The following is a 23,871-nucleotide window of genomic DNA, read 5'->3' as shown; positions in this document are numbered from 1 at the left end:
CTTGGCTAAATTTACCTAAATGAGTTGAAATAAGTAGGTCCAAACATTACCTGCTATGAGCAGGTTGACTTTTCGAACTTTCTTATTTATTGCCAACCGTTTGATTGATTCCCTCAATCCTCACCCTTGATTTTACTTAGCACCATCACCATAACAGAAAAGATTACAACGTGGGAGTGGAGTGGGGCCCTTGACACAGGCAGTTTGATTAAGAAGTTGATTATCTCAGTCTACTTTCAACAAAAGAATACGTTAATCTCAATCATAACTTTAAACTTCAAACCAAACAAAAGTGTTCAGTCCGCGCACGCGACGGTTATATCAGTTAAATCTCCAGGATCACCCGCGAGTCCCAGCCCGCGTGTTCGCCAGTTAGCGCGTACGTGGCGTCATACTATTCGTCCGCCTACCCCACTGAATGCCCAACCAATCGCAGACAAGCGCTTTTTTTTTAATTTTCTAGAGAGGACGACTTTCTCTCTCCTCTCTCTCTCTCTCTCTTCTCTCTCTCTCTAAAAAGAATGGATTTTTCTATTTGCAATTGTGCAATATTCGCCCTTCAGCTGCTTCGCTTCTAGCTTCCTTGATCAGCAAGCCCCAACGAGGTAATCTTCTCTCGAATTTCACTGATTAAAACTGGCGTTTTTGTTTGTTTTAATTAGTGGAAAAGTAAATTAAAATTTTATTCAACTACTGCTGTATTAGTACTATTTTCCTTTTCAATTTGTAATTAAAATTTTAATCAGGTTGATTGATGTTGATTTGGCCAATTTTTATATGTAATTAGTAGGAACTGGGTTTTGATAATTGGATAACATTTGATGAAAAAGGAATCATCTTTAGACAGATTACAGTGAAAAGAATTGATTGGAGCTGATTGGTTTAGTTGAGATTTTAAGTTTTTTAATTTAACTTGAGAAATTTTGTATTTGGGAATGATGGGGGGAGAGGATTTGACTTTCTTTTATTTTCTCACCAACCAAACAGTTGACTCAGAAAGATTATTGTTTACGTTGCTTTATTGGAGTAGAGGGAAATTTTGATGATTTATTGTTTAACTTGGTTTTCGAGTTCGTGTGAAATCAAAGCTGGTTTCCTTCTTATATATACCTTAGTTTTTCTTAGCGAAAGAGGGAAACCGTTGTGATTTATTGCCATTTTTTCTCTTGAATTTGTAGAACCTCTGAAAAGTAGTGGCCTTCGATCTTCTTTGACATATTTTTTATCTGTTCCCTTCAAAACAGGCTGAACTGGTCTTTGCCCTTATAATTTGATTCTGGTCTCTGCAACTGCTACAATGGCTTTCCCGTTCTCACCCCCCATCGCAACAATGGGGTTGAAGTTGTCTACGATTCTGTAGGGAAGGATACGTTTGAGGTAAGTTATACTTGTCTTATATTCATAAGCTTGTCATGATTTATCCAAACTACTCAACTCCAACATTGACATCATCTAATAGATAAGTAATGTTGTCGACTATGAATTCTTATCGGGAGGTATTGTTTTCAGGGATCACTGGAAGTCTTAAAACTTCGGGGATACATGGTGAATTTTGGGCAGTCATCAGGTGCGTCTGATCCAGTTCCATTATCAGCCCTTGCAGCGAAATCACTCTTCTTGACTCGGCCTAGCCTCTTTCATTACGCTGTAACCCGAGAGGAAGGCTGCAGGAGAGGTATTTGCTAATGTTGCATCGGGTATATTGCGGGTTCGAGTGAATCACACCTACTCATTATCTGAAGCAGCACAGGCACACGCAGACCTTGAGAACAGGAAAACATCTGGATCTATCGTTCTTATCCCCTAGGTCTGAAGCGAATATATACGAGTTGGTTTGTTCATTTCAAAAGCTTTGCGGTATGTGTGAAAAAAATTACGAATAAGGAACGGAATATCGCCTTCCGGTTCCTAAACTTGTTATACCTGTTGTGTGTGTGTCCTCCACTTCATTCTTCCCGCAGCCACCGACCCTAGTTATGGCCAGGGTCGGTGGCAGTCCTTCTCTTCTCCTTTCTCCTTTCTCCTTTTTCCTTTTCTTTCCTTCTCCTTCTCCTTCATCTTCCATGTACCCCCGCCCAGTGGCCTGTTTGCCACTCAACCCCGTGTATCTGTTTTCTTTGACCTCAGTCCCTTTTCCAACTTCTCCCATTTCTTCCGTTCTTCCACGTTTCCCTTTTGTTTCCTTTCGTCTTTCTTCCACCTTTTCCACATTTTCTCCTTCTTTCCACCATTTCCCCCTCTTTCCCCCCACGTTCCCCAATCCGGATCGGCTTCATCCTTCTTTGATCTCACAGTCCGGCTTGGCTCCCACCTTTTTTCAATGCGATTTATCGTGCTTCTCCCGGAAGGTGAGTAGAGCTTAGGCTCGGTGTTCACACCACCTCCTTCCTTTGGTTTGACTTTGTTGGCACTGTTGCTAGTGGGTTTTTTCCCACTAGCTTCCTTCGATTTGTGGCGGTTACTGCTGTGGTGTGCTGTGGAGGAATTTGGGGCTCTGTTTTGGGTTCCTGTTGTAGCTCTGTTTTCATCCAGCTTTGGGGCTTTAGTTATTTTGATTTCTTGATGGGTGCAGGGGTTGTTCGTTCGGCAAGCGGGTTGAAGGCGGAGGTAGAAATCTGCTAGGGTTTGCTTTGGTGTTTTTTCCTGTTTAGGGCTCAAAACTATGTTTGTTTTGGGCTGTTGGGTTACTATGGAGGTCCGTCTTCTTGTTTGTGTGTTTATTGTATTTGGGCCTTCTTTTTTGTAATCTGTTGTGTTATAAATAAAGTAAACTCTTGACCAAAAAAGAGACTTGCGATGTAGTGAACCTCGATTAATTTCCATCAACGTAAAAAGGGGTGATTTGTATGAACAAAACTTAGAATTTTACAAATTCAAAACAATATTTTTTCCCTGCATTGCACATAGTACATCGAACCGACGACTCATGGTTAGAAATCCAGTGTGATATTCAATAAAATATTGGACCACATGTTTTTAAATATGCTTATGATAAGGTCGGACATTAGTTGAAAGTTTTTTGGGCTGGAAAATGTGCAAGGTGAATGCAACGACGAGATATCAGATCCAAGTACACCAAACCAGGCCTCTAGTCACCAACCTTGATGGGTTTCATAAGAAAAAGGAAACTGACAACTTACTCACCATAGAAACATGCTAACTCTGTCGTCTCCATTTTGCTTGCATCACGAGCATTTCAAAACTGCATAGCAATTGGGTTTTCTCGTACAAGAGCGAGAGGTGTCACGTGAATTAGTATGAAGAAGAGAGAGAGAGAGAGAGAGAGAGAGAGAGAAGTACTACGAAGAAGGGGAGAGAGAAGAGAGAGAACAAAAGAAAGATCCAGGAGTAAAATTGTAAATGAAAAATAATTAAAAATAAAACCACGAAATAATATGAGTTTGTTGATAATTAATTAATAGGTAACTAATCCCTAAACCATTTTCACACATTTCTCTTGTCATTCAATTTACTTCTGCTGAATTAAGAATTACTTGTTCAGAAAACAAGTCTTTTAATTTTATATGGGATAATTTTTTCTATTTTTTATTTTTTAAGAAAACCTCGACAGTACGAGGGATATTTTATTGATAATGAAAAAAAATAAGTTACACCTAGTCAGGGGAGAATATAAACCTTACCCCTCATAATGCCAAGAAAATGAGAAAAACAACATTGAGTAAGAAGGGGGAACATAAACCTTACCCTTCTAGAAACGAAAACAAAAACGATACAAGGGAGGGGAGGACATGAAACCTAACCCCTCTAAAGCCAAACCTGAAAAAAAATACAATGAAACAAGAGGACGAAATTTGACAAAATCATACAACACAACCATACTGGCATATTCGTCACAGCAAGGAAAATGCCAACAAACTTACTCAAAGTACAAAACAAAGCTAAACATATTCAACAATTACATGATACATTTTAAGCACTATCCTATTCAGCAACTGTGAAAGAAGAATGCTCCATGGCATGTTTACCAACAAAGAACCAAGCACAATCCAAAACCCCGTGAAGAATCCAACTCCCAAGCTCACGTAGAACCACTCATCTTCGAGTAAATTGTATCCTCCTCCTCCGTCGTGCTCAACTGTTGGTGGCGGTATCACCCCATTCTCGCTGCAATTCTTGTTGAGTGGAGCTCCGCATAGTTCATTGCCGACGAAGCTCGACTGATCAAGGCTCTGCAGTTGAGTGCTTTTCGGAATTCGTCCCGTCAAATTGTTGTTGGACAAGTTTAAGTGACTCAGAAATGTCAAATTCGTCATGCTTTGAGGAATTTCACCATCAAGTTGGTTCATGGAAAAATCGAGAGATTCTAACTGTGCCATATTACCAATCTTTGAAGGAATTCTTCCGGTGAAGTGGTTATTCGATAAATTGAGTGACTTCAATGCGAGGAGGTCGGTAAGTTCTTCAGGGATCTCTCCATACATAAAGTTGCATGAAAGGTCCATGAATTTTACGAATTTCAGAATCTTGCCATATTCCATTTCTCTCCCTTTCGTTACCAAGATTGCTTTCGCTGTAACGCTAAGTGGAACGCTAATCCCATTCAAAATAACATATACACTTGCATCACGTGATTCTGAAAAATCAGCCATGGCGCTCAAATTGTGGAAGCATCTCGGTATCATTCCTGAGAGTTTGTTATGTGCAAGGTCCAATATCTGGAGACTTGTCAAATAACAAACTTCATTAGGAATATCTCCTTCAAACTTATTTGAACGAAGGTTCAGAATCTGCAATTCTGAAAGGCTTTTCCCTATCCATATTGGTATGCTTCCGGAAAACCCATTTTCACCAAGGTCAACAACTGACAACCTGGTACAGTTCTGCAGGGAATGTGGCAATTCTCCGTACAGGTGATTATTGCGCAAGTGCAGCGATTCCAGCCAATCTAAGTATCCCATGGACATTGGGACATTCCCCGTTAGGTTGTTGTTTTCTAAATTTAGGAAGCTCAAGTACTGCCAACTCATCCAACAATCGGGTACTTTTCCAGAGAGAAGATTGTTCCCGAGATGAAGAAAATGAAGTTGCCGTGGTTCATCTGGCCTATCACAGAAGAAGTGGAAAACAGATCCAGAAAATGATGAATTGGAAAGATCTAGCCAAAATAATGAGGTGGGAACAATAGGCAATGCACCAGTGAAATGGTTAGAACTAAGATCAACCACTGACATAGGACCAGCAACTATGTTTTGAATCTGCCCATACAATTGATTGTGAGAGAGATTCAGATACCTTACTTTGGAAGTTAAGTTCCAAAACCAAGTTGGAACAGTACTTGAAATTCCTGTACAGGATAAGCTTAGACGTGTTAATTGCGTTTGTGTCCGCAACCACATTGGCCATTCAGGTCCCAGATGCCAAGAATCCAATTGCAAAATTTCAAGTTGAAAAGGAGGAACCCAATCTCGACTGGTTTTCAGAGTAAATGAGTTTCCATTTGCAATGAAATGCTTCAACTTTGTAAGGTTGCTAAAAGAAACTTCCGACACTGCATCTTCTAATGAATTATTAGATATATCCAAATCCGTTAGCATTTTGAGTTGACCAATAACTTCTGTGAAAGTTCCATTAAACTGATTTCCAGATATGTCCAATTTTTCTAAGCTTGACAGATTTCCTAGAGACATTGGAATGGGACCTGATATATTAGTATACCTCAACGACAATGATTTTATTCCATTCGGACCACATCTGGACAAACTTTCAAAGATTACGGATGGTCTTTGAACCGTGAAATGGTTCTTTGACAGATCAAGATCTTTCAACTTACAAAGATGTCCCAAAGAATTTGGGATTTTCCCTTCCAACAGATTATTATCTAAGTGAAGATTGACAAGGGATGTCATGTTTCCAATGGAACTCGATATTTCACCACGCAAGGCATTGGAAGAAAGAAGTAAAGACTCGAGATTGTTCAAGCTATACAACCATTCAGGTATGGTAGAATTGAAGTCGTTCGATCCGAGATTAAGAACTTTAAGACCAGTCATATTCTGAATACTGCTTGGAAGTTGTCCTGTAAGTTGATTGGATTCTAGACTCAAGGCAAGGTCTTTTTGGTTAAACAGCCATTTGGGAATCGGATCAAGACTAATAGAATTCAATGACAAATCAATTTCCCTCAAAGATGTGATATTCTGTGAAATGCTAGGAATTGGACCTTGGAACCAACAATAAATGAGACGAAGAGAAACTAGATTTTTAATACTGAAAACCCACATCGGCATCAAAGAATTAAAACGGTTTCCAGAAAGATCAAGGACGACCAGGGAAGTAAAATTTGTGGTGGGTAGGGGGGTGATTTGATGAAGTTGACAATTAGACATATCTAACTCTACCAAAGAAGGGAGCATGTTTGTAACTTGCAACCAGTCGGATGCTTTGCTAAGATTTACAAAACTTAAGTCCAAGTGTTTCAGCAGAGAAAGACCAGAAATCCACTGAAGATTCTCTACCTTCAGATTGAAACCATTGGAACTACTGAGATTGAGATAACGTAGACTGGAGAGATTTCCCAGTTTATGAGGAATTATTCCATAAAACTCTGAGTATGCAAGGTTAAGGTGTGTTAAACTTGTCATAGAACCAAAGAAACTAGGAATTTGTGTTCCCTGAAAATTATTGTTACTCAAGTCCAAGTAGTTGAGATGCTTTAAACTGAGCAAAGAAGGATTTATCTTACCACTGAAGCAAGAGTCGGAATCCAAATCAAAAGGGTCGGAATACGGATGAAAGTAGGAACCATCAAGGTGCAGCTCCTGGATGTGGCCGGTCATGTGATCACAGACAACTCTTGTCCAACTGCAACAGTCTGAACCTTCTTCTGCAACCCACGATGCAAGCTGATTGGCAGGGTCGTTGAGATCTTGCTTGAACATCAGAAGTGCTTGTCTTTCACTTTCTTTGCAAAGTGGAGGCCAACCGGGATTTCCATTGGATAAACCAATACTGAAAGTAATGGTTGCAATGGCTAGAAACCTGATTAGTAGTAAAACAACTCTCATGCTTCTCTCCATAAAGTTCAAGTGTATGAAGCAGGTGATGTGTATGAGCAATGAACAATCCAGAGGAGTGCTACCTATATATACTAGGGAGCCTCACCTTTTCTAAACCATCCTCTACGGCATGAGACCGCATTTTCAAAATTGTCGGTCCTTCAAATACATTGTATTAATATAGATGAAAAATTAATTTTTTTGATGGATGTGATATTTTTACTGGGATATAATATGGCTGGGCGTCAAACAGGTAAATGTGCAAGTGAAAGTAAAAAGGGTAAATTACAATTTACTTCTTTACATTTTGGTACAATTGCAACGGGAAATTTTTCATTGTGATCGAAAAACGAGTGGTACACCACGTGTTTTTATATAAGTAGTGAAAATTTTATTTTTTAAATTATTAATTTTTTAACAAACATATTCTACCATTTGTATAGTGACACATGATGTATCATCCCGTGTTCCAATCACACTGAAAAATCTCTCCAATTGTAACCTCGTACAACATTTCAATTTCATATATTTGATTATAACAAGCAAAAATTGCCCACGTGACGCTGAGGGTTTTTAAAGCGTTTAAATGATACTGTTGCTTGTATACACACAAAAGATCAGACTTCTATTTACATGCAAAAAAGATTAGACCAACAAAGTTCTTGTGGCTTTGGATCAACAATAGTACCAACATGCAAAAGATTATGAAACATTGTTCGATTTACATGCAATTTCTCTATCTACCTTCAGAAAATTAGAATGATAACAAAAATGCTTGAACTATTCACAACCCTTGTGGCTCTTAGATTATTTTCCCTTGTTGTCAAGTCAAATTTAGGCGTTTCATATATTTTATCATGTGAGCGCACACACGTTTTTCTCAAAATTGCTAGCGTTACTAGAGTGACGCGTAGTCCATGAACCATGAGTGATTACCAACTTTACTAGAATGACATGAGAAGCAGGCGTGTGTGTGAATATAACTAGACTGACACACGCAATCCTCATTGTGAAAACCATGGCTCTAAGTAGACCTGTCATTTTCGATCCGACCCGTTAATCCGATCCGATCTGACCCATTAATATTAGTATTTGAGTGGATGCTTAACGGATTGGGTCGTTAACGGGTGAATCGTTAAATAACGGAACACTTTGGGTCAACCCGTTAGTTGATGATGTTTTAGTAATTTCAATAAAGTTTTAACAACAAAAAATAAACTTTATACAAAATAATAATAATAATAATAATAATTGTTAACGGATGAAACGGGTGACTCATTAGTTTAATGTGTCGGGTTCGGATGATCCGTTAGCTTAACGGGTCAGATTCAACCCGACCCAAACCTGATAAACCCTACCCGTTTAGAGGTCTATCTCTAAGGTTGGTTTTCTGAATCTGTGTGCCCTCAAGTTTCTATAAATGTGCAAAGTGAATGCAACGACGAGATATCAGATCCAAGTATACCAAATCAGGCCTCTAGTCACCAACCCTGATGGGTCTCATAAGGAAAAGGAAATTGACAACTCACTCACCAACCCTTATGGCTCTTAGATTATTTTCCCTTATTGTCAAGTCAAATTTAGGCCTTTCATATCTCTTATCATGCGAGCGCGCGCACGTTTTTCTTGAAATGGCTAACGTTACTAGAGTGACGCGGAGTCCATGAATCATGAGAGATTACCAACTTTGCTAGAATGACATGAGAAGCAGGCGTGTGTGTGAATATAACTAGACTGACACACGCAATCCTCGCTGTGAAAACCATGGGCTCTAAGTAGACTTGTTATTTTGGATCTGACCCGTTAACCCAATCCGATTCGATCTATTAATATTAGTATTTGGATGGATGCTTAACATGTCGGGTCGTTAACGGGTGAACCCGTTAAATAACGGGTCACTTTGGGTCAACCCGTTAGACCGGTTAGTTGATGATATTTTAGTAATTTCAGTAAAGTCTTAACAACAAAAAAAAACTCTATGCAAAAAAAAAAAAAATTAATTGTTAATGGGTGAAACGGGTGACTCGTTAGTTTAACGGGTCAGGTTCGGATGACCCGTTAGCTTAACGGGTCGGATTGAACCCGATCCAAATCCAATAAACCTAACCCGTTTAGAAGTCTAACTCTAAGGTTGGTTTTCTGAATCTGTGTGCCCTCGAGTTTCTATAAATTAAGGCATCATAGTCATGTAACCACAACATACATTCTTAGAATTGGCCGAGTTGAAATGGGAGATAATCTCTTAGAAGCCAGTCAAGATGAGTGGTAGGGAGGGTGATCTCACAATCTATGTCCATCTTCTCTTCTTCATAAAATTAAGAAAATGACATAACATGAGTTCTCTCCCATGCCACTCATTTTTATTGTTTCTGAGAGTCTCTCCCTTTTCCCTTTTATGCCATCCAATTAGAGATTTTGAATTTGATTTCAAACAATTTTCATTTTCTTTTCCAATTTTTGTTTTTTGATGTCTTTGTTACGATTGATACAATTTTGGTAATGTTTATAACTTATTTTCTTTCTTTTTAGCAGGTGATGGTTTAGCAGATTCAACTAGATTTGAAGAACTTGACCACATTTTTTAATTTCATTCTCGGAGAATTGTTCCTGGCACTTCAAAATAGTTATCTTGCTTTTTTTTTCGTTTAATTTTTTTTTCAATAAAGAGAAGTACCAGATGACCAGAGTTTGTACACAACACCCATTGACTGCTGCATGGTGCTATTCACCAACACCGTCCGATGAGGAGGCCTCCTTTAAATCAACATCACCAAGATCTCCATCTCACTTTTCAAATTAATTGCGACCAAAATCAATGTAGACACAAATCTCTTGTCACAAGCGTACTTAAAAAAAAGTTTGTAACTACCCCAACGTGGAGTGGTTTTAATTCGCACGTATTAATTTACTATTTTACCCCATACTAATTAAGTTAATTTTTCCAATTGTTATATGTAAGGAGGGCTTGATAAAAGAAATATGTATGGAGGGGGAAATTTTGAAATTACAAATGCTTCATCAATTTAGATTCCCATTCCACATATCTTGTCATAGGTTCGATTTTTAACGATAGTGAATCACACGATGATAGTAAGAGGATAGCTGAAATGCCTCTGTAAGTTTTCCCGACCTCCAAAGAGATGGACTACCGTAGCTTTCCCACAAGCTAATCCCCTCGAAAAAAGAAAAAAAAATCAAATTATGTAACCTATTTGAGTTTTTCACTTATTGAAATTATTTTATTTATCACCAAATTTGCGATTGGAAATTTGGTTTATGTCACGCAATTCAAACATGCCGCATCGCATAACTAGTTTTTCTTACTTGCCAGAAGAAGATGAGTGTTTGATGCATTTTATTTGAAATAATTAGATGTTCAATCTTGTTTGTTTGAAATACATACCACACTCGTTTATTCAATTGAAAATCGAGAATTAAAAAGTTTGTGAATCCAACACTACAATGCGTAATTCAAAATTAACAGGAATTAAACCAATTAATGAAAATATTTGGGCTGAAACATTAGTAAAGTGAGTCTAACAAGCCTCAGACGTTATATAGAATGAGTTTACTGTCACGTAAAATTTATGCGCTTAATTAGATGCGTTGTCATGTGTAAGTTTTTCTTCACGTAACAATTCATTGATGAATAAAGATGTCACTATAACAGTGAGCTCCTTATAAATATTGATTATTCACCCGTTTAGCATCCACACGTTGGAGGTAGGACCAAGAAACCAGTATAGTCCTCTGCCAACAATGCTCACCATTACACAAATGTTATGCCCAGAAAGCTGACCTTGCCACCGCTGATTTTCAAATTCCCAGCATTGTCTTGTATTTATTGCTTTTTTTATATTTTCTAATCGGCATATGAATAAAGTAATAGAAATTGAATGAATCATATCCAGTTATTTCCTACCAAAAGAAATGAAAATCATTACAAATCTGTGTAGATTAATTATTTTCGTTTTTTTAAAGTTTAATTTCCCCAGATTTAAATTAGTCAATTTGTACTGGAGAAAGAGAAGAAAAAGACAACTTCGTCACCAACCGTCATACATTTATCACAAATTAGTGTAAACGTATATTTATCTCTCTTATAATGTGAAACGTATGCATGCTTTTCTTGACAGTGAGCCTTAGAATACTAGTACGTGGAGTTCATGCAAAGGTGCCAATGTAACTAGAGTGACGTGTAACAAATGATTTTTAACCTTGACCATCAACAGTTAGAACCCAGAAAGCAGTTAGAGCAGGACATTACTTTTTGTTAATTTTTCTTCACATAAGTCATCCATTTTGTTAATACTTTTTCTTTGTTAGGCAGTATTTGATGTATATTTCGTTAAATTTTTGCTCGGCTGTTAGTTTATGCCGTAGGAAGTTAACACGCTGCATGCATAGAATCACATACACACGATGACATGCATAAGTAAAGTTGATAGACTTACCTGACGAAGAACTGGACATCGCAGCACTTGAATGACAGAAGGTCATTCTACACTCAACAGCCAATGATCCAGCTAGAATAGGGTTCACTCGAAAGGGATGATAACTCATACACTGAGCTATCAGTTTGTCGAGAACAAGAACTCATTCTTCTTGACACTCACACCTTACATTCTCCCACTTGAGTGTCCAAGAAGGATGATATTACATAAGCTAAGACTAAGGTGATCACAAGTCCCCTAAAGCTGCAATTAAACGTTTAACAACCTGTCACTTATAGCTTCGAATATTGAATCATAAATGCAGTATGTAATCTCTTCTACATGTGCACTTTATGATTACAAGTACCTATACCATAAGCACTATGTTGCTTGACAGAATTCAAGTTTTCAGGTTGATAAACGAAATTCAACTCCTGAACTCCGTAGTTGAAGAAGCAATCACCTTCTGCTTGGAGCTTTTCCATGAGATTGCACCAGCAGCAAGAAGAAAAACATATCCACTTGTAGACTTTCTATCAATAACAAATCTCGGAGGACATGGAGCTTCACCCGTGAAATGATCGAAAAGATCATACCCCCTAAGAACAGATTGAAACTGAAAATTATCATCTTGAAGCTTCACTGTAAGCATACCAAGTAACCTTTCAATTTTAACAATAGATTCTGCCATTTGAACAAAGTTACAGAGAATATTAATCCAGAAATTTATATTGCAGACAAACAAGACTTGTTCTTGAACCCCAAATACACTATCACAGATTCTTCCCTACTGGCTATCGGCCTTTTTCAATGAAACAACTGAATGAATACCAAAAAATCTTGATCAAACAATGGCTATCGGCCTCTTATGCTCTCAAACAATGGCTATCGGCCTTTCAATTGACACGCCCCGACCCTGATATTCCCTGAATACCAGGACCGACACGTGCTGGCCGACACCCAGGGGTGACGAAAGCCATTAATTGATACAAAAGCTAAGAATAAGAAATAAATAAGGGTTAGAAATTTAAAATACCATGAATTAATAATTTAGGAACGTGTTCAGAGCATACAACTAAACCTAGTCACTAAAAAGAATTAAGATAAAGTTGAATGAATGAAGAAGTGGGTCCTACATCGAGAGGATCCGAAGATGCTGCTACGGAAGTGCCTTCACGCCGGGATCGTATGCCTCGGTTCTAAGTCCTGAATGGGGGCGCAAAACAAAGGTGAGTGGACCAAGTTTATATATAATATAATAATAAAACATTTATCAAGATACTAACCCCCAAAGTTTAATAGTGAAAACTACTAGCATAGTAAGTGATGGATTTAATAAAAATTCTAGCATGCCAAAAATATCTCAAAAGCCATATTGCGGAATCTCATCGCAGAAATCAAAACAGTAAACGTCTCATAAATCGTCTCGTAAGCGCGGTGTGCTGCTAGAAAGATCACTGAATGAATATAACTCCCGGCCCAATGCCTGCACCTCAGTCTCTGTGCCCGTAGCCAGAGATAACTCCCTCCCGGCCCAATGCCTGTCTCCGTGTCCCTCAGCCTTTCGCTAGGGATTATTTCTCCCGGCCCACATGCCAACACCAGATCCTCGCCCCAGGCGGCATAGTGTCTACTAGGTACGCACAAATATTTACGTCTCTCATAAATAACCACTTCATAGCATAGGTTACCGATCATCGTCTACACTATAAAGAGGGGTTCAAAACATGTTCTAGTATCCTATCGTCACCTATCAGATAGTCTACCAGATCATGGTTTCTATAGAAAATACGATATATTGAAATATAGCTCAGTATAGGCTAACAATTAATTCCTCACCAAAACACGAGACGATAATCAATATATTTAATCGACATGCTTCATATAAATCACTTCATAAATTCGTAGGCATGCTAATCATTTATGCAATTAAACTATAAAATCATGTAATTTTAGAAGGGGTCCACTCACAGTACTTAGTCGCCAAAAGCTGCGCCACTAGCGAAGACGGAAACGTCACCATTAATTGCCCCTAAGCACATAAAGGGTACATTTAGTCAAACTCTACTCAAACGATTGAATTTGGGAAAACGGACTTCAAAAACGGGTCCGGGACGTCGAATTACCCTAAGAAGGTCTGAGGGTTTTCGGGAAAAGGAAAGGGAGAGAGTTAGGGTGCTGCCACTTGGCAGTTTAGGAGAGAAAGACAATTTAGATGAACGGCTAGGATTTTGTTAGGATAAGGGGTAAAAGTGAAAAGTAAGCAAAATTTTAGGAAGAAGAAAAATTTACCTCAAACTTCCGGGTTGGGGTGTTTCAATCTACCACCCTTATAAAAAAATTTCGTCCTCGAAATTTAAAATAACATACTACACTGAAAAACTCGAAAATACGAAAAATGATATATATATATGTATACGTAACGAAGAAATCAAGTCAGAGCGGTTGCACAAAAAGGAAAATGCCACGCCGTCGCGATCGGCTGCAATGATTCCATCTTTCGTGCCTCCAGGCTCATACCTTCTTTCCCCATCAGTGTAAAAATATAGAAAACATACTTTAATAAAATATAAAGTCGAAAACACAAAATAATTTAAGGCCAGATAACGCCAAAATAGATAAGTAATCACATATAGGTCAAAACTCAAATCAACTTACAAATGAAAACAGAAATATTTTTCCAAAAACATTTGTAACGACAAAAACAAATAACTAGAGGAAAATGAAGTTAAAATACTTATACTAAAAACCAAAACTGAAAAATAAGAGTGGGTCTCGCCCAAGAATTCGAAATGTCACGTACTCCGAGAATAAATGTGTTTCTGGGTCGAGTCCCAAGAATAACAATTCTGAATCTGCATCAGCTGCTGTAGACGAATCTTCTTGCCCACTTGCTTAACGAACCCAACAAATAAGCTATCGATACAACGGTCTGCAGCCCGCAATATCGAGCTCACATTTGTTGTCTCGATAAGCGAGTAGTAATTTCTCAAAGGTGTACAATTTTCCATATCGAAAATTCGATCCTCCGAATCCAAGCTCGCACAACTCCTCTAACAACCAGTGTTGCATATAGCAACCTTCATACCATGTCGCAAAAGTGCCATACTCCAAACCGAACAAAACAGAAACTGTCGTCGTAATGATTCCATCTAGCACCAAGCATCCTATCCTCCTCAGTTCTTCCAAATGTGACCAACTACTTCAGAATTTCACCAGTAAAGAACTCATTTGAAAATTGTACCTTGGGATTCAAGAGAAGTGGCTACCATGTTAGTAGTAGACCCAAAAGCTCGAGTCAAGCAAGCAGAAAACGAGAAGTCATATTCCTCAACAAGCAGTATCTCTTGGGAACCGTTGCGGTGCTCAAACCACCTTTCCATTTTTGCTTAGTTGCAGATTTCAAGTCAAACAAGGTCAAAGTTGGTGGAAAGAAGAACGACTTGCAAATGGTCATCCTAACAACCAAAGAGAACACGCACAATTCGAGAGAAGTGCAAAGATTATCCAATTCTCGCTTCGACCGTCCTGTAGTGCCATTCCAGAATGCACCAAACAGATCTGCTAGAAGTGTTTTAACAACCACGTACTCACAACAATAAGGTTCGGAAGTGAAGCAGTGGAAATATGCGTCGAGACGAACACATATCGTTGGAAAATAACCAATGTGATGCCTATGAATTCTAATAAGATGGTGATGCAATATGCTGACCTTCTGCACCAAAATCTTCACCAATCTCTTACCAAAATACAGCTCAAACTTCACACCCACGTGGAACTCTTTATGATAAGTTTGGTAAGCTGGTGAAAAGATTATGCTCCCAACATTCCTGTCCAAATCGACCCGCATTGGGTGGACACTTCCGTCGAATCCATCGATCGTGAATTCCTCACTAATCGAGCAAGAAACCAGGTCGAGAAGGCTAAAAGAACACTCAAGAATTTGAGAGTCAAAACAAGTCCAATAAAACTGGAGTACAAGATATTGCGATTTGAACGAGAAACCATGCCGAGAACAAACGTTTTTTTTTTTTTTTTTTTTTTTTTTTTTGCACCCTCCAAATAATGTTCCGGCATGATCCAGTTCACATTGACAAACAAACAAGCGAAGGAAGGTAAAGATGCAGAAATAGAAGTCACTGTTTCTGATTATTTTGCAAATCATCACAGTATGGTCAACTGGTTTCTTAGTTAAAAAGGAAATAGGTCTAAGCTCAGGAATAGTTAAGAACTGTCAATAAGATTTGACGAGGCCAAAGACATTTCAAAATTCACAATACTTTGTGAGAGCCATTTAAAAATTCAGAAATTAAACATAGAACCTCTGAATCAATGGGACGAAGAAGAAAGATACAAAGCAACCTGCGTAAGCATGCAGTGCCACGATTGGTTACCTTAAAGTGATGCCCTTGAGCAAACCAAAACTCAATGAGTCCAGAGAAGTTCAGAGTAAAGCTCGATCTTCATACAATGATGAATATGATAGAGTCTCAAGCCATTACACTGAAAATTACAAGACTGGACATTTAGGTTGCAAGCAGAGACTAAGTTCATCCTCGTCGAAAAGTACGAAGGCTAGAAGCTAGGATTTACCCCCAAGTACTAAACCCAGGTGAAGTTCAAGGAATCTGTTTATCCAAACAAGACTGGATATTCATCATCCAAATCCAACTACAACAGCAACACGAATTGCAACTCATTTTGGAAATTAATGACAATAGCGTTTGCTACTGACGAGTTTCTCAAGATTGCGATGTAGAGCCGACTCCGCCCGCAATTCCTAGGGAACGCATGTTGCAGAGTGGCATCGCCATTTCGAATCTACAGCTAGTCTTAACCAGAATTCCTCAAATTGAGATTTCTAAAACACGTCGCTTCTAAGTAATACTGACTCTAACCTTCATTCCCAAGGGATGCACGTCGTAGAGTATCAATCTGATCCTTAAAGTCGTCCAACAATTCACTTCATCACTGTTGAGGCACAATCCCGACACGAATTCTTGAATTTCAACCAGAAGGCGACAATTCAATCCGAGAGAGATTTGTACAACTGCACCGACTAGCACAAAATCCGGAAATCGTGACATCCAAATGATGTCAAAACCGACACTTTAAGAGAATAGAAAAGAATCCTAAGTATGCTCTGAACAAACCACGCTCTGATACCAATCTGACACGCCCCGACCCTGATATTCCCTGAATACCAGGACCGACACGTGCTCGCCGACACCCGGGGGTGACGAAAGCCATTAATTGATACAAAAGCTAAGAATAAGAAATAAATAAGGGTTAGAAATTTAAAATACCATGAATTAATAATTTAGGAACGTGTTCAGAGCATACAACTAAACCTAGTCACTAAAAAGAATTAAGATAAAGTTGAATGAATGAAGAAGTGGGTCCTACATCGAGAGGATCCGAAGATGCTGCTACGGAAGTGCCTTCACGCCGGGATCGTATGCCTCGGTTCTAAGTCCTGAATGGGGGCGCAAAACAAAGGTGAGTGGACCAAGTTTATATATAATATAATAATAAAACATTTATCAAGATATTAACCCCCAAAGTTTAATAGTGAAAACTACTAGCATAGTAAGTGATGGATTTAATAAAAATTCTAGCATGCCAAAAATATCTCAAAAGCCATATTGCGGAATCTCATCGCAGAAATCAAAACAGTAAACGTCTCATAAATCGTCTCGTAAGCGCGGTGTGCTGCTAGAAAGATCACTGAATGAATATAACTCCCGGCCCAATGCCTGCACCTCAGTCTCTGTGCCCGTAGCCAGAGATAACTCCCTCCCGGCCCAATGCCTGTCTCCGTGTCCCTCAGCCTTTCGCTAGGGATTATTTCTCCCGGCCCACATGCCAACACCAGATCCTCGCCCCAAGCGGCATAGTGTCTACTAGGTACGCACAAATATTTACGTCTCTCATAAATAACCACTTCATAGCATAGGTTACCGATCATCGTCTACACTATAAAGAGGGGTTCAAAACATGTTCTAGTATCCTATCGTCACCTATCAGATAGTCTACCAGATCATGGTTTCTATAGAAAATACGATATATTGAAATATAGCTCAGTATAGGCTAACAATTAATTCCTCACCAAAACACGAGACGATAATCAATATATTTAATCGACATGCTTCATATAAATCACTTCATAAATTCGTAGGCATGCTAATCATTTATGCAATTAAACTATAAAATCATGTAATTTTAGAAGGGGTCCACTCACAGTACTTAGTCGCCAAAAGCTGCGCCACTAGCGAAGACGGAAACGTCACCATTAATTGCCCCTAAGCACATAAAGGGTACATTTAGTCAAACTCTACTCAAACGATTGAATTTGGGAAAACGGACTTCAAAAACGGGTCCGGGACGTCGAATTACCCTAAGAAGGTCTGAGGGTTTTCGGGAAAAGGAAAGGGAGAGAGTTAGGGTGCTGCCACTTGGCAGTTTAGGAGAGAAAGACAATTTAGATGAACGGCTAGGATTTTGTTAGGATAAGGGGTAAAAGTGAAAAGTAAGCAAAATTTTAGGAAGAAGAAGAATTTACCTCAAACTTCCGGGTTGGGGTGTTTCATCAATTTTCTAACAATGGTTATGGGCCTTCAATCTTTCAGAAAAATAACAAACACTCTCCAACTAGAACATAACGCAAACAGATGGTGTGCACTGTGAAATCAGAAACAAAGAACCTGATACAAATGAAAATCTTGAACCTTTGAGCAGAAATCCCTGAGAACTTGCAGCTACCATCGAGCTTCAATCAATCAAGAAGACTTGCACAGCGGAATTGAAACCAAGGATCGGCCAGCTCTGATACCATGATAACAGTGCACAGAGAATTGAAGAAAAGCAGAAAACTTAGAGAGAAAGAAACAGAATTGCAGAGAGAGCAGAGGCTATGAGCTTCTGTATATTTCTTCGAATAATTACTACAAGATTCTTACGCACTTATATAGCTCAATGGTACTAACAGCTCTAACTAATTTTACCGCCAATTCTAACTAACTTCCAAATATACTAACTGCCTTACTTCAGCACCACCTTTTTGACCATACTACCCTTCTTATCCGTCAGTACTGGTCAATACAAACTACAAGGACTTCACAACTTGATTTTCTTTAATTACCCTTTCATAAATAAATAATTAAGTCGTTACCAAATTAAAATTCTGAGTAAATTAGAGTCATTGGTGGACTGGCCGGGGTTGTGCAGGTGGTTGAGTTCATGAAGAAATTTTTAGTTGTGACGGGAACACAGATTGTAGACCATGTGTTTTTATGTAAGTGGTGAAAATTGTCGTTACCAAATTAAAATTCTGAGTAAATTAGAGTCATTGGTGGACTGGCCGGGGTTGTGCAGGTGGTTGAGTTCATGAAGAAATTTTTAGTTGTGACGGGAACACAGATTGTAGACCATGTGTTTTTATGTAAGTGGTGAAATTTTTTATTTTTTAAGTTATTAACTTTTTAACACACATATCCCACCATTTATATAACGACACGTGATGTATCACTCTATGTGACGATCACACTGAAAATTCGTTCATTTATTCTGTCATCTTATTCGAAAGTATTTTATTTAATTCCCAATTGGTCCTTTTGCATCTTGGGATATATATACCGGATGAATTTTGGTTTTGGGATTCGAACTCGAGAGAAGCGTTGTTTTAGTTTTCTTAGAAAGTTCCAAGGGTAAAATTGTAAATGAAAAATAATTAAAAATACAACCACGAAATAATGTGAATAATATGAGTTTGCTGATAATTAATTAATAGGTAACTAATCCCTAAACCATTTTCACACATTTCTCTTGTCATTCAATTTACTTCTGCTGAATTAAGAGCTACTTGTTCAAAAAACAAGTCTTTTAATTTTATATGGGATATTTTTTTCTATTTTTTATTTTTTACGAAAACCTTGATGGTACGAGGAATATTTTATTGATAACGAAAAAAATAAGTTACACCTAGTCAGGGGAGAACATAAACCTTACCCCTCATAATGCCAAGAAAAGGAGAAAAACAACATTGAGTAAGAATGAGAGACATAAACCTTACCCCTCTAGAAACGAAAACAAAAATGATACAAGGGATGGGGGGACATGAAACCTAACCCCTCTAAAACCAAACCTGAAAGAAAAACACAATGAAACAAGAGGACTAAATTTGACAAAATCATACAACACAACCATACTGGCATATTCGTCACAGCAAGGAAAATGCCAACGAACTTACTCAAAGTACAAAACAAATCTAAACATATTCAACAATTACATGATACATTTTAAACACTATCCTATTCAACAACTGTGAAAGAAGAATGCTCCATGGCATGTTTACCAGCAAAGAACCAAGCACAATCCAAAACCCCGTGAAGAATCCAACTCCCAAGCTCACGTAGAACCACTCATCTTCGAGTAAACTGTATCCTCCTCCTCCGTCGTGCTCAACTGTTGGTGGCGGTATCACCCCATTCTCGCTGCAATTCTTGTTGAGTGGAGCTCCGCATAGTTCGTTGCCGAGGAAGCTCGACTGATCAAGGCTCTGCAGTTGAGTGCTTTTCGGAATTCGTCCTGTCAAATTGTTGTAGGACAAGTTTAAGTGACTCAGAAATGTCAAATTCGTCATGCTTGGAGGAATTTCACCATCAAGTTGGTTCATGGAAAAATCAACAGATTCTAACTTTGCCATATCACCAATCTTTGAAGGAATTCTTCCAGTGAAGCGATTATTCGATAAATTGAGTGACTGTAATGCGAGGAGGCCGGTAAGTTCTTTAGGGATCTCTCCATACATGAAGTTGCATGAAAGATCCATGCCCTTTGCGAATCCCAGAATCTTGCTATATTCCATTTCTGTCCCTTTCGTTACCAAGATTGCATTCTCCCAAACTTCTCCATTCACACTCCCAAAAATCCTTGGAGAAAATGATTCTGAAAAATTAGCCAAGGCGCTCAAATTGTGGAAGCATCTCGGTATCATTCCTGAGAGTTTGTTATGTGCAAGGTCCAATATCTGGAGACTTTTCAAATAACAAACTTCATTAGGAATATCTCCTTCAAACTTATTTGAACGAAGGATAAGAACATGCAACCCTGAAAGGCTTTTCCCTATCCATATTGGTATGCTTCCGGAAAACCCATTTTCACTAAGGTCAACAACTGACAACGAGGTACAGTTCTGCAGGGAATGTGGCAATTCTCCGTACAGGTGATTATTGCGCAAGTGCAGTGATTCCAGATCTTGCAAGTATCCCATGGACATTGGGACATTCCCAGTTAGGTTGTTGTTTTCTAAATTTAGGAAGCCCAAGTATTGCCAACTCATCCAACAATCGGGTACTTTTCCAGTGAGAAAATTGTTCCCGAGATGAAGAATTTCAAGTTGCTTTGGTTCATCCGGCCTATCACAGAAGAAGTGGAAAACAGATCCAGAAAATGATGAATTGGAAAGATCTAGCCAGAACAATGAGGTGGCAACAATGGGCAATGCACCAGTGAATTGGTTAGAACCAAGATCAACTACTGAAGGAAAAGCACCAACAAATATATTTTGAATCTGCCCATACAATTGATTGTGAGAGAGATTCAGATAGTCTACTTGGGAAGTTAAGTTCCAAAACCAAGTTGGAATAGTACTTGAAATTCCTGTACCAGACAAGCTTAGTTCCTTTAATTGAGTTTGTGTCCGCAACCACATTGGCCATTCAGGCCCCAAATGCCAGGAATCCAGCTGCAAAATTTCAAGTTGAAAAGGAGGAACCCAATCTCGACTAGTTTTCAAAGTAAATGAGTTTCCTCTTGCAACAAAATTCTTCAACTTTATAAGGTTGCTAAAAGAAATTTCCGACACCACACCTTCTAACGAATTATAAGATATATCCAAATCCGTTAGCATTTTGAGCTGACCAATAACTTCTGTGAAAGTTCCATTAAATTGATTTACAGATATGTCCAATTGTTCTAAGCTTGATATATTTCCTAGTGACATTGGAATGCGACCTGATATTGAATTACTTGAAAGATCAAAGTGCCTTAAACTTTTAAGATTTCCAATGGAACTCGAAATTTCACCACGTAAGGCATTGTGAGAAAGATCTAAGGACTCAAGATTGTTCAGGCTATACAACCATTCAAGTATGGTAGAATTGAATTCGTTCGACCCAAGATAAAGAGCTATAAGACCAGTCATATTCTGAATACTGCTTGGAAGTCCTGTAAGGTCATTACCTTCTAGATCCAAAGCCAGATCTTTTTGGTTAAACAGCCATTTGGGAATCGGATCAAGACTAATAGAATTGAATGCCAAATCAATTACCTTCAAAGATGTGATATTCTGTGAAATGCTAGGAATTGGACCTTGGAAACCACAATCACCGAGAAGAATAGAAACTAGATTTTTAAGACTGAAAACCCACCTCAACATCAAAGAATTAAAACTGTTTCCAGAAAGATCAAGGACGACCAGGGAAGTAAAATTTGGGGTGGGTAGAGGGGGGATTTGATGAAGATGACAAAAGGACATATGTAACTCTACCAAAGAAGGGAGCATGTTTGTAACTTGCAACCAGTCAGATGCTTTGCTAAGATTTACATAACTCAAGTGCAAGTGTTTCAGCAGAGAAAGACCAGAAATCCACTGAAGGTTCTCTACCTTCAGATTGGAACCATAGAGACCATAACTATGGAGATTGAGATAGCGTAGACTGGAGAGATTTCCTAGTGTATGAGGAATTACTCCATCAAACAATGAGTATGCAAGATTAAGGTGTGTTAAACTTGTCATAGAACCAAAGAAACTAGGAATTTGTGTTCCATTGAAATTATTGTAACTCAAGTCCAAGAAGTTGAGATGCTTTAAACTGAGCAAAGAAGGATTTATCTTACCACCGAAGGAAGATTGGAAATCAAAATAAGTGTCGGGATTATTAAGGTGCAGCTCGTGGATGTGGCCGGTCATGTGATCACAGACAACTCCTGTCCAACTGCAACAATCTGAATCTTCTTCTGCAACCCACGATGAAAGGCGATTGGCAGGATCGTTGAGATCTTGCTTGAACATCAGAAGTGCTCGTCTTTCGCTTTCTTTGCAAAGTGGAGGCCAAGCTGGATTTCCATTGGATAAACCAATACTGAAAGTAATGGTTGCAATGGCCATAAAGTTCAAGTGTATGAAGCAGGTGATGTGTATGAGCAATGAACAATCCAGAGTAGAGCTACCTATATATACTAGGGAGCCTCACCTTTTCTAAACCATCCTCTACGGCATGAGACCGCATTTTCAAAATCGGTGCACATCAATGAGAGTAACAGTCGTCGGACGGACTCTTGGAATCTTGGACAAAAGTTTGATAGATGATAAGATGGAATAAACTAAGCGGCTATTTAGGACTAGCTAGTCCGCATCTATAGAGACACAAGTTAATTTAAGACCCCACTTGGAATTGGGAATCGTCGGTCCTTCAAATACATTGTATTAATATAGATGAAAAATTAATTTTTTTTATGGATGTGATATTTTTACTGGGATATAATATGCCCACCTAAGCTGGGCGTCAAACAGGTAAATGTGCAAGTGAAAGTAAATAGGGTAAATTACAATTTACTTCTTTACATTTCGGTACAATTGTAACGAGAAATTTTTCATTATGATCGAAACACGAGTGGTACACCACGTGTTTTTATATAAGTGGTGAAAAATTTATTTTTTAAATTATTAATTTTTTAACACACATTCTACCATTTATATAGTGACACGTGGTGTACCATCCCGTGTTCCAATCACACTGAAAAATTCTCTCCAATTGTAACCTCGTACAACATTTCTATAACATTTCAATTTCATACATTTGGTTATAACTAGCAAAAATTGCCCAAACGATGCTGTGGATTTTAAAAGCGTTTAAATGATACTGTTGCTTGTATACACACAAAAGATCAGACTTCTATTTACATGCAAAAAAGATTACACCAACAAAGTTCTTGTGGCTTTGGATCAACAATAGTACCAACACACAAAAGGTTATGAAACATTGTTCGATTTACATGCAATTTTTCTATTTACCTTCAGAGAATTAGAATGATAACAAAAATGCTTGAACTATTCAAAGATCATATGCCAGCTTGAAATTGAAAGACCAAACTCTGAATTCAAAACTATTTACATGTGGAATAATTTGAAATGCCTCAAAACATTACCATGATCCAATTGTATATGAAAGACTATCCAGCTACTGCCAAGAAGGAGAGTCAATGATCCTTCACTATTCATGGCAAGGCACACCAGACACAACTCATAAAACTCCAACAGATAACAGCAAAAACGACTCAGTTTGTGTAATTGGCAAAATCATAAACAAATTCCATACCATTTCATGGCAATAAATCCAATATCGTGGTCGGCAGAACTA

The 23,871-nt window shown here is 38.4% G+C and overlaps 3 protein-coding genes across 7 annotated transcripts in view; 1 reads left to right on the top strand and 2 right to left on the bottom strand.

Annotated features, from left to right (window-relative positions):
• The window catches only part of LOC103435554 (uncharacterized), a 41,708-nt gene extending 38,922 nt beyond the window's left edge, over positions 1-2,786 (top strand). The window contains exons 5-6 of one of the 2 annotated variants that reach the window (XR_011583371.1): positions 1,510-2,471; positions 2,547-2,786. Coding sequence is in view for 1 of the 2 variants with exons in the window: in XM_029103073.2 (XP_028958906.1) it covers positions 1,510-1,686 (177 nt within the window). In the remaining variant the exon portion in view is untranslated. Of the gene's footprint in view, positions 1-1,509 lie in introns of both variants that reach the window. The other variant, XM_029103073.2, reaches the window with a different exon arrangement.
• Positions 2,787-3,661: 875 nt separating this feature from the next.
• Positions 3,662-22,824, bottom strand: LOC103417845 (receptor-like protein EIX1). 3 transcript variants are annotated; one of them, XM_029103059.2, is made up of 2 exons: positions 22,705-22,824; positions 3,662-6,999 (listed from the first exon to the last, which is right to left on the bottom strand). In XM_029103059.2, exon 2 carries the CDS (start codon positions 6,897-6,899, stop codon positions 3,900-3,902), a length of 3,000 nt encoding a protein of 999 aa, XP_028958892.1. In that variant the 5' UTR covers positions 6,900-6,999; positions 22,705-22,824; the 3' UTR covers positions 3,662-3,899. The 3 variants fall into 3 exon arrangements, with proteins under 3 accessions (XP_028958892.1, XP_028958895.1, XP_070682124.1); XM_029103062.2 differs by lacking the exon at positions 22,705-22,824 and having other exon boundaries at positions 3,662-5,064; positions 5,254-7,161; XM_070826023.1 differs by lacking the exon at positions 22,705-22,824 and having other exon boundaries at positions 3,662-7,161.
• On the bottom strand, positions 19,385-22,671 carry LOC103440829 (receptor-like protein EIX1). 2 transcript variants are annotated; one of them, XM_070826029.1, is made up of 2 exons: positions 22,349-22,487; positions 19,385-22,115 (listed from the first exon to the last, which is right to left on the bottom strand). In XM_070826029.1, the coding sequence occupies exon 2, from the start codon at positions 22,011-22,013 to the stop codon at positions 19,716-19,718; it is 2,298 nt and encodes a 765-aa protein (XP_070682130.1). In that variant the 5' UTR covers positions 22,014-22,115; positions 22,349-22,487; the 3' UTR covers positions 19,385-19,715. The 2 variants fall into 2 exon arrangements, with proteins under 2 accessions (XP_070682130.1, XP_008377760.3); XM_008379538.4 differs by having other exon boundaries at positions 19,385-22,671.
• Positions 22,825-23,871: the final 1,047 nt, after the last annotated feature.

The sequence above is a fragment of the Malus domestica genome, chromosome 01 (genome assembly GCF_042453785.1).
Source record: "Malus domestica chromosome 01, GDT2T_hap1".
NCBI lineage: Eukaryota > Viridiplantae > Streptophyta > Magnoliopsida > Rosales > Rosaceae > Malus > Malus domestica.
Note: the sequence above shows the minus strand (reverse complement) of the source record. Positions and strands in the feature narration are given on the sequence as shown.